The 15,598-nt window shown below is 43.5% G+C and overlaps 3 protein-coding genes across 4 annotated transcripts in view; 1 reads left to right on the top strand and 2 right to left on the bottom strand.

Moving 5' to 3' along the window:
• The window catches only part of slc38a6 (solute carrier family 38 member 6), a 16,305-nt gene extending 5,948 nt beyond the window's left edge, over window positions 1–10,357 (bottom strand). Inside the window, exons 1-15 of the mRNA XM_031848123.1 lie at window positions 10,090–10,357; window positions 8,099–8,229; window positions 7,904–7,977; window positions 7,087–7,139; window positions 6,925–6,964; window positions 4,831–4,909; window positions 2,820–2,905; window positions 2,671–2,729; window positions 2,519–2,590; window positions 2,051–2,107; window positions 1,510–1,589; window positions 1,303–1,403; window positions 1,066–1,190; window positions 486–630; window positions 62–156 (exon numbers count right to left, since the gene is read on the bottom strand). Of these exons, the coding sequence (XP_031703983.1) occupies window positions 62–156; window positions 486–630; window positions 1,066–1,190; window positions 1,303–1,403; window positions 1,510–1,589; window positions 2,051–2,107; window positions 2,519–2,590; window positions 2,671–2,729; window positions 2,820–2,905; window positions 4,831–4,909; window positions 6,925–6,964; window positions 7,087–7,139; window positions 7,904–7,977; window positions 8,099–8,229; window positions 10,090–10,182 (1,290 nt within the window). The 5' untranslated portion in view covers window positions 10,183–10,357. The remainder of the gene's footprint in view (window positions 1–61; window positions 157–485; window positions 631–1,065; window positions 1,191–1,302; window positions 1,404–1,509; window positions 1,590–2,050; window positions 2,108–2,518; window positions 2,591–2,670; window positions 2,730–2,819; window positions 2,906–4,830; window positions 4,910–6,924; window positions 6,965–7,086; window positions 7,140–7,903; window positions 7,978–8,098; window positions 8,230–10,089) is intronic.
• Window positions 10,358–10,472: 115 nt separating this feature from the next.
• On the top strand, window positions 10,473–14,656 carry trmt5 (tRNA methyltransferase 5). Its single transcript, XM_031847565.1, has 5 exons — window positions 10,473–10,509; window positions 10,668–11,254; window positions 11,962–12,086; window positions 12,227–12,866; window positions 13,435–14,656. The coding sequence occupies exons 1-5, from the start codon at window positions 10,502–10,504 to the stop codon at window positions 13,500–13,502; spliced, it is 1,428 nt and encodes a 475-aa protein (XP_031703425.1). The 5' UTR covers window positions 10,473–10,501; the 3' UTR covers window positions 13,503–14,656.
• Window positions 11,884–15,598, bottom strand: part of mnat1 (MNAT1 component of CDK activating kinase) — a 40,518-nt gene continuing 36,803 nt past the window's right edge. For both annotated transcript variants that reach the window (XM_031847566.1, XM_031847567.1), the window contains one exon: window positions 11,884–14,158. In XM_031847566.1, coding sequence (XP_031703426.1) covers window positions 14,038–14,158 — 121 coding nt within the window. In that variant the 3' untranslated portion in view covers window positions 11,884–14,037. The remainder of the gene's footprint in view (window positions 14,159–15,598) is intronic.

Genomic DNA, 15,598 nt, shown 5'->3' with positions numbered 1-15,598 from the left:
TATATATATATATATATACATATACATATTTGTTCGATAGATTATATCAGTGTTTAGTTACCCCAATGGAGTCAAAGGATCTGAGGGGTTCTGTGCTGAGCTTGAGGTAGAAAATGCCGGGGAAAACAAATAACAGGCAGGTGGATGTTGTCGATCCTGGGGAAAGAAACAGGAAAGTGACTTGAATTGCACAGACAATAGTGTCTGACAATAGAAGCTTAATAAACTGTTTGAGCAGCGCTGCACCATTAATTATGTATAAGCAGATACTGTGATGTTAGCCACCACAATCAATAATTGTGGAATATTGACATCTTTGCTGAAAGCTTGGCTGCTTTTACCATATGCTGTACTTGAAAACAGATCAGAATATTTTAAGGTCACCGCTAAGCCAAATGATTATAAAATAAAATAAATATAGAATGTATAAAGACCAGAATATAGCAAAAACATTTAATTTCTCACATTTCAAAAACATCACATACCCACTACTCCAAACACATTTCTGATATCAGGCACAAAGATGGCCAGCGTGACCACGACGCCCAGGATGATTAGAGTTGCAAAGATGTGGATCAGCCAGGAAAAGGGCCGTCCTCCAAACAGCAGCAAGATGGCAGCCTTACGGGCCTGGAGCGCACACACAAACAAAGCTTAATCTAACCAAACATACTCAAAGAAGTGTTTGTTTTTTTTTGTTTTTTTACAATTGCAAAACAGGAATGGTGCAAACGCACAGACATACAATTAATAGGAAATTCAGCATTATATATACATTCCCACACAAATATCAATGAGAAAGAAAAACAATTCAACCCCTACTGAAATCAATTACATTTATTTTTAAAGTGATAAACTTAATAATAACCAGTTATATAAACATACAACGCAAGTCTAAAATAAAACTAAATTTGACATCAGAGTCCAATAACTTCAACCATTTCTTGATTTTAAGTAATTTCATAGAATTGATCAAAGAATCCAAAATAAGGAATGAAGAAATTGGGATAGTCTTTAGTACTTTTTGGTCGAGTAGAAAGAATATTCCGGGGTCGGTGTACTCACAGGGAAGTGAATAAGGGGAACAGTCAGCAGCACAGAGAGCAGGATGGCCAGTCGAACCACCATCACCATGATGTCCCGAGGCATATACACATCGTAGTCGAGCAACAGCTCAGAGTCCACATGAGCTGGGATCAGGAGACGAGGATAGAGCGAGGGTACAGTGTGAACCGATATGACAGGGCTTGAGAAAGCAGCCACAGCACGTAGTTGCAGTAAGGTGCGTCACTACAGGCTTACCGTAGAAGGTGAGGTAGCCAAACAGCGCAGAAATGAGGTAAACCAGGATGCTGAGGCTAATACTGACATTTGTAATGTTCTGCATCCTGGACTTAGTAGGCCTGAAAGACACAAGGACACAATGACTGAGCGTAATCTATCTATCGTGAGCAATAGAGTCAATAACTTAAATAAAAAAAGGCAAAAGTGAGAGGCTGCAACGCTGACCGGTCCAGTTCACAGTAGATTGGCAGGATAGCTGTGTGGCACAGGAAGGAGAAGGCCATGGTGGGGATGGTGTAGCCACTCTGCAACACACATCAGCCAGAGCGCAGCCGTCATTAACAAATTATCAGCTTACTCTGTTACCCAGGAGTGAGGGGGCAGGTGGGTCAAGGTATGGTTTGTGTAGTAGTAATTACCATCTGGGCTGCAGAGTGGGACCATTCAAAGTTCATGGGGACATTTATTCACTGGATTTAAATACACAGCATATTACTAAATACTGCGTGAATGTGACATTTTAGGATCTTCTTGCTAAACACTGTCAAGTAGTGTTTAAACATCTGGACCAAACATGTGCTCTGTGTAATTCTGCATGTATGTACATATGGCCTTTACATGTAACATAAAAGTGAGTGGCAGCTGCATAGTGCAGCCCAAACTTAGAAAAACAGTGCAGTGGACCTACTTTCAACAACTTCTCAATGCCACCTCACAGGTTTTGCATGTGCAGCGTTGATAAAAAAGGCTGGTTTCATACACGTACCTTACTGGAGATGACAAAGAGTTTGGGTGTACATTCTGAGTCAGAGGAATTTGATATCTGGAGAAACAAAGAGAGAAGAGGAAGCATGGTATTTCTGAGAGGAGATGCTGCTGCGGACGGGAAAACAGAAAGCTGGAATCCATTGCCTGGCTTCAGAGCTAAAAGGAAAAGAATCAGCTAAGTAAACCATGCCAGGTCTGCAGCTATGCTATGGGCAGCATAATTCTAAAAGGCCGGAGGTCATTTCCAGACTGATGCAGGGTCACCTGAACTTCCTTCCCCTCGGGAAGGAAGTTCACCATACACAGCTCTCTGCAGCTTCCTCTGGTCCTCATCAGCCAGAGTCGACATAGTCAATAAACACAGCCTCCTGGGTTTTCCTCATAATTCTGTGGCCGTGACCGTCTGGTCCACACTACCTACATCAAACATGAACAAGAGAAGTAGGAAACTGCGCTTTTTGTTTACCTGGAAGGCACCTGAAAGTGTAGTCACATTGCGAGGCAGTGGGCAAGGGATGGACCATTTCTTGACCACAACCTAGAGAGAAGACAAGACAACATGTCGTCAACAACAGAAAAGTTGAAAATCATGTTTTAAAGCGGTATACTTGAACTCACCACAATTGCAAAGTACAGCATAAAGAAAAAGGCAATGCTGCTCGTGTAGCCCAGGAAGCCTGTAAGTGTGAGAGAAAGATCAGGTGAGAAACAACATTTCAAACCACTCACGGCAGCAAATCAAGATGCCCCTTGATCTCCATACTTACCAATTTTAGGCAACATTGACAGAGGTAGTACAACACAAAGTGTGACTAGGACTAGAAGCAACCTGCCATCTTCATACCAGGCATGTCTGGGAAACAAGAGAGCATGAATTATTAAAACTGAATCAAGTCACATTTCCCATCACCACCTCCCAGTTCCTGCAATGTCAGGGATGACAAGAGATGAATCCTTAAAATGGACCAACTCTGGAAATTTGTCTCCATTTCGTGCTCAAACACAGAACGACACATTCATCATGTGGTATGAATTAAGGGCTTTAGTTCTTGCAAACCATAACAATTATGTAATTCACATGCAAACGTTGTGTCGCTCTGTCAGACGAGACCACATTTCATTTGCCCGGTTTTTCGGAGAGGGGGAATAATATTTTCCTTTGCTGAGGGATAGCCTTGGCGGTTTATTCGGGATTGGGGAGCTCGAGGAGGAGGAGGAGGGGCGGTGTTCGAGGTGACACATGTGAAAGGCATGCCGGCTCCGCTGGGGTTGGGGGTCGAGTGGGAAGGGTGCTGCCCGTCGCTGCTGTATGTTGGATCGCAGCGTGGGGTCATGAGGGACTGGCTCCACCACTCTTTATGGGGCTCCCACAGTCAGCAGCACCTGCTCTGACCACGTCAACACCCACTGACCCCTGTTTGGCAGTTTCACAGCTGTAGTGTTACCATAGGCGCTGATGGATTTGTCTCTGCGTCTACGCTGTTTCTGCCTTGTAACTGGATGTCAGGGAGACCTCTGCTCTGACCCTGACTCTCTCTTGTCCAATCACTTCAACTCTAACCTAAGTTTAGCTGACCACCTCGACCGCAGCTTAGCTAAACCCCCATCTCCACTTTTACAGAACGTTATGCACACACAGGGATGTATAAAAATCTCCAACACCACGAGGATCCATTCTCAAGAGACTGGAGGCTTACTGTAAAGGCACAGGATACCGTAGAAGACCCATGAAATGTGGAACATTTCACGCTATGATGAGATACAGGGTAGCTCTCAGTTAAGGTTGGAGTATGACTGCCAATGAGTCAATCTCCACATAGTGTTGAAGATCAGCACAAACTCAAATCCCGTTGTCCTCATCTTAGGCCTCGCTACTGAACTGAAACACGTTGATAGATACAAGACCTGCAGCTCATTAGCAAAGACAAAGACTTCAAGATTGAGCACGACTGTTTGCAACTCTGTCGTATTATGATAAATGACCCAGAAAAACAAAATGTGTTTTAATGTTTAACTTGTTCATTTAGGCTTTGATCGAATTGAGTACGTGTCTGTTAAAATCCCAAAGCCGCTCATTAACAGAAATGTTTTGTTTCCCTCAGCAGTGAGCTGTAATTAGAATGGCAAAACTGATATCCCCTTGTATCAGTCTGATTCCGGGGAACATGTGCGAGAGATTTGGGGGTGAAAGGAGAGCACTAATACAAAGCAGCTGTGTGTGGAAGACTCAGATGTTGACAGATTGGGCTGAGAGCAGCTACAACTCTTGCTTAAACCAGTGTGGCCAATAATAAAGTGGTGGAAGTTCCATTCTTGGCCTGGGACTTCTCTATGAGGGCTCAGAGCTGCAAGCTCGTCCATGTAGGCCAATGAAAGACACGGGCTGCTCATGACTGGTGATGTATAGCTCTCCATCATGAACACATTTCCTCTGGGCATGTTTCAGGCCAGACGGCACAGAGCACGAGTTTCCCTCCAGTCACTCACAGACAAAGTATTAGTCGTGTACTGCGGTTTCTTCTACCGCATCATTCATATCTTTGTCATTGCCCGATTAATTCCAGTTTGTGTAGCTTTGTGGTGCTGAAATGTCAAATTTGACTTATTTCAAGGCCAAAAGGTATAATCTACAACATCATGGGAACACAAATGACTCATTCGTTATCTTAGTGTAGCTAATCTAAAAGAATGGCTTGGTTTTACCCGCAGCTGTGACAGATTTTGAACCAAATTTCCTGATTGGCGGAGAAGTGAGCTTACAGTGCTGCATGTACCCACCCTATGCTTTGTGGATTCAAGAGGCTGTCGATGGCTGCAGGAAGCTCTGACTTCAGGATGAACAAATAGGAAGACATGGCTGAGGGAAGAGAGGAGAAAACATTCAGAAAATGTCTGTTTTCCAAATGAAATAAAGAAAAAAGAAGCATGCCATCATACCAATCGACTAAATCATAAACGTAGCAGATGACTGTATGTTGCCACAAGGAATCTTAAATTGTTGTGTGAGGGTGGTGTGTGTTTTCCAGCACAAGGAAATGGAAGGCAGGGTGGCGGGGGGATCGAGGCTCTGAGTTAATGCAGATGGGTGGGGCAAGCAGCTCAAGGGGATCACCAGTAAAGCCCTCGGTGCAGAGGAGCAGACATTATGCAGATCATCCAACTGCTGGAGACTGGGAGCAGCAGCCAGGATGGAGAAGTGCGGGGGGGGGGGGGAATGCTAACAATAATGATCTCTGACGCTAATCCAGGTATTTCTCCCACTGCTCCACCTCACTAGGAAACAGGATATTATCAACCTCCGACGGGCTCCAATATCCTTTCAACGGACAGCCAATCAGAGAGTGGATCGGGGTCACTTCCTGAGGGTCTTAACAGCCCCGAAATCACCAGGAGGAAAATGGGAGAGGGGAGATGGAGACTGCACACGGTGGAGAGGACGTTTCTGGCTGAAACAGGATTCAGATGCAGTGTGTGGTCAGTCATAAAGGGAGATAATGTTAAGGGATTTAAATCTGTGAAGCCAGGCAGAGCCAGAGTTAGCTGGGACCTCATTGCCCCCGAGGCAGGTCTTGCACTCGCCGTTAAATAAGCCTAGACCATAATCCCTGAGATCCTGTATTTGTTTATTAAAGAAAATTCATCCAATAACCCTCCAGCCCACACAGACACGCACTCTGTGAATAACTAATGCCATTTATGAGCTCTAAAATATGTCAATGGGGGTTGCTCTGAGGCACTTTCGCCCAAAGGTTTTCCTGCAAAAGTATATCCAACAATTTAAACTAACCACAAAAACGAAAAAAATATTTTCAACCACACCAGCCCATAAAAACACACTGACAGGGATCACACAACAGGCATGATGCAATGGTTAAATTTCATGCAGTAGGTTGCAGCAAGCACAACAACACTTTGATGGGAATTCCTGGTGGGATAATACTTACATTTCTGCACAAAAAACGCCCTTGAGTGAAGGAAAATGATTGTTATTGGCCAAAAGGCAGGAAAATATCTTCTTGTAATAAGCATGTATGTAAGAAAAAAAGAAAATTTATTCAAACTGTCTGTGTGCGGTAAGCGAACAGTGGGAGACTGCGTTCAACATAAGACAGAGCCACTTTCATTTCATTAAGAGTGAGGGGACAGGCAGGCTGTGAGAGCCCTGGGCTGGTCAGTAATTAAGGTCAATTGGCCCATCAGCCTTTGGCAGTACAGATGAATGTTTACCCAGAGTGAGGCTAATTGCAGTCTTATAAAAGGGGCCCTGGGTGTAGACAGATGCATGCTGCAGTGCTGGCTCTCACACTCTCACACATACTGCCCCATGCTGGGAAAACCACAAACATACCAGAGGGCACGGCCATAATCCACTCAGCCGTGCCACTAATGACTGCAGAGGAGCGATCACCTTAGCTCTCCACTGTCTGAGAAGCGCAGTTTGTGGCCGAGGGACGGGTGGAGAGATGGCAGTAAGAGAGAGAGAGAGAAGTGTGGGGGGTGGGGGAAATAACGGGAGGGGTCCCATTAGGTTACTCAACACTGGGTGGGTTTACCATCAGTGATCAATTAGACGAGAAGTCAGATTTCAGGCCCAGGGGAGGGGGCTAAGAGGACAGCGGCTACAGAGTCAAAGGTTATCAAGGAATCCGGATAATAGCCTCACAGGGAGGAGGGAGCAAACCTGAGCACAGGGGCTTCTGATCACCAGTAGGAGGCACTATCTGCCTCCAAAATAAACTGGCCACAGTCTAACCCTGCAGCATTGTGCACCCTCCTCAACACTCTGCTTCTAAAAAACCCCACAAAATCAGTTTATGTTCAGCATGTCAAAGAAATGTATGAAGCTGTAGAGTGAAATGGGAGCTGACTTACCGCCCATATTTTGGATGATAATGGAAACTCCAACCAGCACCTAAAAATAATTTTGAAAAAGGCGGTTAGTTTGAACATGTCTTCTGGTCCTGTTGAAAATATGTGAGGTAATTCCTTTCTTTGACAGGGAAAACTCAAACTAATCAAAAAGACAACACTTACTTTTCCTGGTTTTTGCAAGGCTCTCCCTCCAAGGTCTTCATATGAATTTATACCTATGAGAGTGAAATAAAAACAATCACACCTACTCAACTACTTAAAAGAGTGCTCAACCGACTCAGCATTACACTCCTATAACATTGTCGGACTCACATTTGACAGTTTAAAACAGAAAGAGTAAAAACCAGAGGTACTGTCTTTTTAAGTCCAGGCATTCTACTTCCTTGTCAAAACCTGGTGCCTACTTCACCCACAATGCAACTCTACTGCTGACAGTTTGGTGTAGATTTGGGTGTGTTAAACTTGTAGTGGCTAATATAGTCTTGAGCTCTATTTTTTACATTTTCAAACTTGTAGTCTTTCGACCAATCCGAACTTGAGGCGATTTATCAGACAGCTCCAGTCTGGACCCACAGAAACATGTTATACATGTGCCTGAGAGCTGAAAATACACTTAATTGTGTAAAATTGTATAATAATAATAATAATAATAGAAATTATAATTTCAGGATAGGATGTCCATACCTTCAACAGTACTTGGATGATAATTGGCAGACAACTGTTATCTCTTTTTATCTCATCTCATGGCTCTTAAACATCATTTACATAACAACCGATTCAATTACAACTAGGAAGTGAGTAAAGACAACAAAGAGATAGCAACACATCAGATAGCTTCCCTGAATAGTGATCTAATCACGAGTGATGTAAGGGGGACACTCCAGGATGTGGGCAAAATAATCTGGATGAAACCCCCTGGATAAACACACAGGAAGTGATAATCTAAAGTTAGACTGTGTATCCATTGTTAGTCTCTCACCTGTTTGGTCACATAGCTTCAGAAGGAGATGTATAGAGTACGCTGCCAGGCTGGACACTAGTACTAACAGGATACTACAGAGGAAAGGTACATAGAGGAGAAAGTAGTGTTTATAGATTCATGTCTGACATATTTAAACATCTGTCAGATACTTAAACAGCACTGTGGTTAAAGATTTAATGAGAGCATTCTTACCAAAAACCCAATATCCCAGTGTTAGCCATAGCATAAGCTAGACCCAATATGCCGCTGCCCATGATGGCATTCATCAGGTTGAACACAGAGGAGGCGAAGGAGGCTCCGTTGGTTCTAGTCGGCGCTGATCCCTGCACATACAGCAGAGATAACATGTGGATAAAACATGAAGAGGTAAAACAATGAGGGCGAAGACAAAAGGAGCAGAAGAAATCCGATTATTTTTGTAAGAGCTTTAGGAGAACTGCTCCTGACAGTATTAAGAACAGCTGGCCAGCCCTGATGATGGATGTCATGAAACAACACTGCAGTGGCATGTAGGATCAGGGAATGGAAATGGGAATGGATGGGGTGGGATTTGAGCAGCTAGCTGTGGGACAGCTGCCTGAGCTCAGGATAAGGGGAGCTGGCCAAACTGCTTGACCTCTCTAATAGGGGATATCCTGCAGAGAACGAGTGGCAACTCTGGTGTCAGTGTCACAACAAGCTTGGATTGACCCGAAGGCCGCTGAATCAGATTCACCCTTGGTTACAGTACTGAAAGACAGGAAGTAAACTATGACACCAGATGGAAAAGTGGACTGGTTGCCTTGTTCAATTATAATATAGCTGATTTGAAGATGCTAAGAATGTGAATTTTAAAATAAGCACTTACTGGCAAAATAATGTGATACGACACTTTAATGTCCTCCATACAGATGTATTCACCACCAGCTCATTCCTGTTCATGGTCACAGTGGGGGGTAAAGAATATCCCAGCATGCATAGTCACAAGTCCAGCACAATGCTGAGCGAAATAACAAGCCGACCAGTATAATAAACAAACCGCTGCTCATCCCAACCGGTTCCTTTTCTATTCTATGTCTTGCCCATTGTTTCAGATTGATGATAGGATTGATGTCTTATCAGGGTAATTCTACTGTCACCACTTCCTTTGAGCGGGGGCTTCTGGACATTAAAAGAGTGAATAAACAACGCTGATTGATCAGTATAGCATCCAACTACATCAGATTACTCACTACTGAAGAATGCTGCAAAAACTCTACATGGATCCACATTTATCTGCTTCTGCATTTCTTCAGTATATGTAATGTTAAGGTTATTAAACAGAAAATACACGTGCATATGCTGTTCCTGTACTTAAAGTAGCCGAATATTGCTTTGATAATCTGAACCTTTGTAAACTTTGTTCAACATCAGAGAGACAGAATAAATGCCAACGTCTTTCATAGTCAAATACAATTTTAAGAACCTCAAACAAAAAGTCTTTGAGCTCACAGAATCATATCACTGGTATTGTGTTAATGGGGTAACTCCAAAAACAGCCACTGACCATCAATACGTATCTTGATTGGGACGTAGTGCCACTTAGGACAGGACACCAGGGTTGAAAACAGGCCAACAAACAACCCGAAGAGGAGTTTACATTCTAGTGGAGAAAATGACTGATAGTGTGCTTCTCAAGGCTGGTTCTGCTGGTTTACATGTGACTATAATGGGAAAATAATTAGTTTAGTTAGATCTAAATAAAAAATGAAGGGGCTTAGTGTATAGATGTGGAAAGTTCCCTCCAGAGCCACAGAACATACAACTATTTTAATAGACTTAGTGGTTATGATCATGATAAGCAAACTCATTGTCTTAAGTCTGTTAAATCGTTTGACTTCCAGATTAAATATAAAAATGACATGTAGAATACATTTGTATTTGCATAAGAAATGAATAGAAAAAGACACGAAATCCTCAGTTAAAAATAATCATTGAAAGACCATTGTGCAATTTATGCTTTGGGGTTGACTTTCCCTGTAAGTGCTGACAGAAGCAGAAAGGAAGAGCGGAAAACGCACGTGATGTCTGTCATAAACAACATTTAGACAAGTCTACCTGTGCATGGAAAAAACTATCGCTGCGTATTATTCCAGAAATCCCTGTATTTAGACTGAAGCACTGATCCTCAGCTGTGAAAGACGCGGTGCTGTTTTAATACTTACATGTGTCAATAAAGGTGTAGTGTCGTTTCCTTCGATGTCCCCGGCGACGCGTTCACTATACAAGTCTGCGGTTGCATTTCTATTGCTGCTCATTTTCTACTCTCGAAAACTGCGGACACAAACGACTAGAAACAAACTCTCTCCGTCTTTTGACGGACTCCACAGTCCAGTTATCACGAGGACGTCACGAGTTATGATACCATCTTCTCTTAAATCACTTTTAAACTTCCCCTCTTATCAAATTGTCAGATGCTGATTGTTGTTGTTCATGACGCCTCCCTTTTCCGTCGCATTTCACGCGTCATCAAAGAGACTGCCCAATCGGAGCGCGACTCTTCGCTCGTTTGACCAATCACGAGCCAGTTCTGGTCGACCACCGATGACGCATTTCAAGCATGCCTGCGAGTGAAGGATGTTGAGGTGAGCTCTGAATCTGGATTTTCTCGAACATAACATCATAATTACCTTTGATTTAACACAGAGTTGCTTCGCTTTGTTACATCTAACACTCGGTTCACAGTTATGATGTGTTTTCTTTAATTTTCTGCTTCATAACCGCAACGTGTTTGTCATTTCAGGCTCCTCTCCAGAGTCTTTGCGTCCATACCAATTGAAGGAAACCGAAAAGCTGCCGCTGCGCACCAGAGCATCTGCCCTGCAGCCTCAGTTTGTTCTGGCTTTGCTGTTAACCCCATAATGGAGCCTAAACTCTACCGGGCCCCTCCAGAGGTCCGGGGTATGACCTCTCTGGACAAAGAGGCCTTCACACAGACTATCACTGTCCCAGCGCTACGGGTGCCCACTGGGGTCTTAAACAAGGTGGTAAAGAGCCTGAGAAAGGCGACCATCCAGCGCCCAGGGGTACCCCGAGTGGTGCAAGATAAAGAGGAGAGTAGTGACTTTCGTTTAGTCCTGTTGGACCCCCACAGAGTGTCCTCTCCAAGCTCCTTCAGTGAAGCCGAAGCCGAGGCTCTGAGGTCATTCAGCGTCGCTGAAGAGCTGCAGTACTACGAGCTGCGACTCACCTATCACAACCTGAAGAGTGAAGAAGTGCTGGAGGCTGTGCTCCCTCAGGGGCAGGACGTGACTTCTGGGTTCAGCCGGGTGGGACACATCGCACACATGAACCTGAGGGACCACCAGCTGCCATACAAGAACCTCATAGGTGAGAAGCAACCCATATGAAGGTGTATTTTGGCTCCTTGTCATAGAGTGTACAAGTCTCTAAAAGTTTACAATTCTATCTTCCTGAAAATAGTCCTTCAATTTGGTTTTGAGGAGAGCGCTGTCTTAACACGTTGCTCTAAAATCTCCCACAGCTGTTCGGTCGTGTTGAGATGCGACAGTGAAGACAATAGCATGTAATTCACACCCCTCTCATACTGATCAAACCATTTAATGAATGGAAGCCTCTGTATTTGTTGTTTCTCCACTCCATTGAGGGTTTTCCATTCATTTTTTTACCTGTCCATATAGAAGTGAGTGAGATATTTGTTAGTGTGCTCTCAAAATTATTACTGGGGAAAGTACAGATGTTCAGCAAGTCAAGTCTGAAGCACACACTTCAGTGCCTCAATGTAACTTTCATGCACAAAGCGTCGCTTTAATCAGGCTCCTTTTAAAATGAGCAAATAACGTCAACTGTGACTTATTGTCATGTGAGCAATCAATTCTTACGAGGAAGAAACGTTGACATTTTATCAGTACCGTCAACACTTTCAGACAACTTTTTACACTTTACATGTGAAGGTTCGTTTCCTGCTTAAATTCTTATAAATGTGTAATTTTCTGACTTAAAGGACTGTGGGTTTAACAAAGAAAAGAGTTAGGAAGTCGTATTCATTGCTAACTGCGTGGCTGCTTCCATTGTAGGTCAAGTCATCATGGACAAAAACCCCGGTGTTACCTGTGTGGTCAATAAGACAAACATGATTGACTCCACCTACCGCAACTTCAAGATGGAGATGCTAGCTGGAGAGGAGAACATGGTCGCCAAAGTAGGTTAAATCACAAATGTGCAATTATTTCACGTTGATTAACATTTTTTTCTTAAATAGCACGATCCATTTGTGCAGTAATTCTCAGATGTAATCAGATCATGGACTGAGGGTTGATACAATCTTGGTCTGTGCCGCAGGTGAAAGAAAACGGGGCGACATACGAGTTTGATTTTTCTCACGTCTACTGGAATCCCCGGCTGAGCACAGAGCACCAGCGTGTGGTGCAGCTCGTGAAACGTGGCGACACCGTGTTTGATGTGTTTGCCGGTGTCGGACCTTTCGCCGTCCCGGCTGCCCGCTCAGGCGCAAACTGCTTGGCCAACGATCTCAACCCCGAGTCCCACCGATGGCTGCAGCACAACTGCAAACTCAACAAGGTGGAGAAGAAAGTGAGAACCTTTAACCTGGACGGCAGAGCGTTCATCCGGGGGCCTGTGAGGCAGGAGCTGCCCGCGCTGCTCAAGGGAAAAGCCAGTGTTCATGTAGTGATGAACCTGCCTGCTTTGGCTCTGGACTTCCTGGATGCATTCAGAGGCCTATTGTACCAGCAGCCTTGCTGTGATGAGAATCTACCCACAGTGCACTGCTACGGCTTCTCTAAAGATGACAACCCTGAGGCGGATGTGGCGGAGAGGGCTTCCCACAGCCTCGGGTTCCCCCTGAAGGACCGGTGCTCTGTGCATTTTGTGCGTAATGTAGCACCCAACAAAGATATGATGTGTGTGAGTTTCACACTCCCGAAAGAGGTGCTCTTCAGTGGTGATCATGAACAGACAGGTGAGAGTTGATCCAAAAAACAGTGAGGAATTTAATGATAACGTAGATATTAAAATGTGAACATGAACACTACTTATGGTAGAAGTCAGTGGCAGCTCTCTGGAAACATAATTGCAGAGGAAACTTTAAACTCAAGTTTAATCATTCATTCAGCTTCATTTTTCTGTACTATATTTTACAAAGTCGATCTACCAAAAAGAAAAGGCAACTATTTTAATAATCGATCAAATGTTTGAGTCATTTTTGAAGCAAAAATGTCCAAAATGATCCGTTTCCAGCTTCTCAAATGTGAGAAATATATTATTTCACTTTGCATGAAAATAAACTGAAGAGCTTCACTTTTTGGATATTTTACTATAATAATGCCAAGGCAATTTATTTGTATGTGAATACCTACTTCACATACAAAGAAAGAATACTTGTATGTGAAAATGAAAATAATCTTTATTTTTAACTGTTCCGTAAGCGTAGTCCCGCTGTCGCTGTTGTTGCATTCGCATGTTATAATGTACTGACCACAATAAAGTTTTACACTGTTGAATTCAAAACTGATTTTGTTCCTCCACAGAGCCTTCAGCAGAACCAGCTCCGAAGAGACAGAAGTGTGAAGAAGCTACAGATTCGACACAATCATAATATTGACCCACCAAGGAAACATTTGAGTTGAGAATTTTAAGTTTTTTTCTTTTTCACAAACTGAGTTTAACTGACGTTTTTATAACGGATGACGTTGCATCCTGTCATAAGAAATCATCATTACTTAAATACATGACTCCTTTTTGTTCAAACTAGAATGTATTAGAACTATTCCCCGGGCGCCTGTCATTGGCAGCCCACTGCTCCCTATATGCAGGGATGGGTCAAATGCAGAGGTCAAATTTCGTGTATATGTATATGACAATTAAAAAAAAATGGTTTCGTTATTATTCAGAGCTTGGTCATGAGTCTTGTTTCACTTTTAAAATAAATCAAAAAAATGGAGCTTTTCAGTGTGATTTATTTAAATATAAAAGTAACACAAAATATAAAAAAAATCATATACACCTTGACCAAAAGTCAATCATAGCACCATCGACCACAGCAGCCTTTGCCCTCTCCGTAGTGGTAGCGGTGTGGCTTTTATTGTCCTTTTAGTCACATTTCTAACCAGTGGCTGTTGCTCTGGATGTGCTCAGCGTTTCAGAGGGAACAGTCCACTGAAAGCATCCTGAATAGCTCGATGACATGCCAAAGCTGAGGTGTATCCTCCAGCTGTGTCCTGAGGCATGGCAGCCCGCACGTGGTTCAGATACCTGAGAACACACAGAGAGCCCTGGTCAGTAACAGCAGTGAGGTATTTTGTAAACAACGTGACTGACTGGAAGCCCCGAGAGCTGCTTTCAAAAAGTAGTTCCTGTGAGTGTAACTTGAGTGTAAGTTTATTCTTCATTAAATCCACACTTGAAGTTATTTTTTCTGGCTCTCCGCGACCCTTTGGCCCTTTGATGAGATCAACGAAGACAGACGTACCCATACACTAACACTGGATCACCTTGTGCCTAAAAGCCTCTCCAACATGGCTCTATTAAAGTATTATGGGTGTCTTTTATTTTTTAAGTGCTTACAGATGTATCCTGCCAAAGCCGCTTTTCAGGTTCTTGAGGAAAGCCAAAAGTCAGTTTATTTTCACATTCATGCACAGACAGAAAAACAGTCGAGCTGTTAATTTAATTTTTTGTGTGTGTGTGTGTGTGTGTGTGTGTGTGTGTGTGTGTGTGTGTGGATTGACCTGTGTCCCCACTCTAATCCTTCCTCCAAGTGTTCATTAGGGGAGAAACCTGCACACATGTTCTGTACTGCTCTCTTGTAGCATCTTGACTACAAAGCTAAAAAAGCAAAGTCCTCGAGCAACTGAGACAACACGTAGCCTTGCCTGTCAATACTGTCTCCCCCCCTACACCTCCCACCCTGCAGAAACCAGAATCCTGGCAGAGAGGGCTAAAGCCCTCACACGAGTCTGGCTTTGTGGCCCCTGTTCCTGTGAGCCGGAGAAACTTCAAAGTGAAACGGGAATCAAGAGGACAGACAGTCCTCTGTGATTTCTGTGCCCATTCTAGCTGCTTTACAGAGTAACCCAACACCTGTGGGGAGGCTGTGTGTGTGTGTGCATGCATAAGAGATGGACAGGGAGAAAAAAGGTGTTGGTGAGACTACATGCTCAAAAGATCATATTTTGCTTTGGTGTTTTATGATTGCTGCTTTCCTAAAAAAAAAAAAAAAAAAAAAAGCTGAAACATATTTGCTAGCATGCCAACACATACAAGTCAAACATTCCCACAAGATGCCCTTGTCTTGTCGTACAATAGACAGTGAAAGTAAGAGCAGCAAGAGGTGTCAATCAGGTCTCGCACACAAAGGCCACTCATCACCCACTAGAGAAACAACACACAAGTTCAAAACAGGAGGCCCAGTGATTAATAATAACTTCATTAGGCCCAAGCTGCTGTAGCCTGTCCTTCAGAGCACTTGAGGGAGGTCTTCTCATATGGCTTCCTGCATCGGATGAGTGCTATCTATTGATTATATTGTACTGGGCCTTTCTAATGGTGAAAAAAGTGGGCTATTTACAGCCCGGCTAAGTCTGCTCTTCCTGCTAATCTAATCCCCAAGCTACTCATGTGGTCATTCCTTCCAAGAAAGCTGAGAGCTCTGTGTAACTTTATACCTGCCTGCCCCTAAGGGGGGGGGGGGGG

The sequence above is a fragment of the Anarrhichthys ocellatus genome, unplaced genomic scaffold (genome assembly GCF_004355925.1).
Source record: "Anarrhichthys ocellatus isolate YVR2014 unplaced genomic scaffold, GSC_Weel_1.0 scaffold7, whole genome shotgun sequence".
NCBI lineage: Eukaryota > Metazoa > Chordata > Actinopteri > Perciformes > Anarhichadidae > Anarrhichthys > Anarrhichthys ocellatus.
The sequence above is the reverse complement of the archived record's forward strand: the minus strand, read 5'-3'. Positions and strand labels throughout refer to the sequence as shown.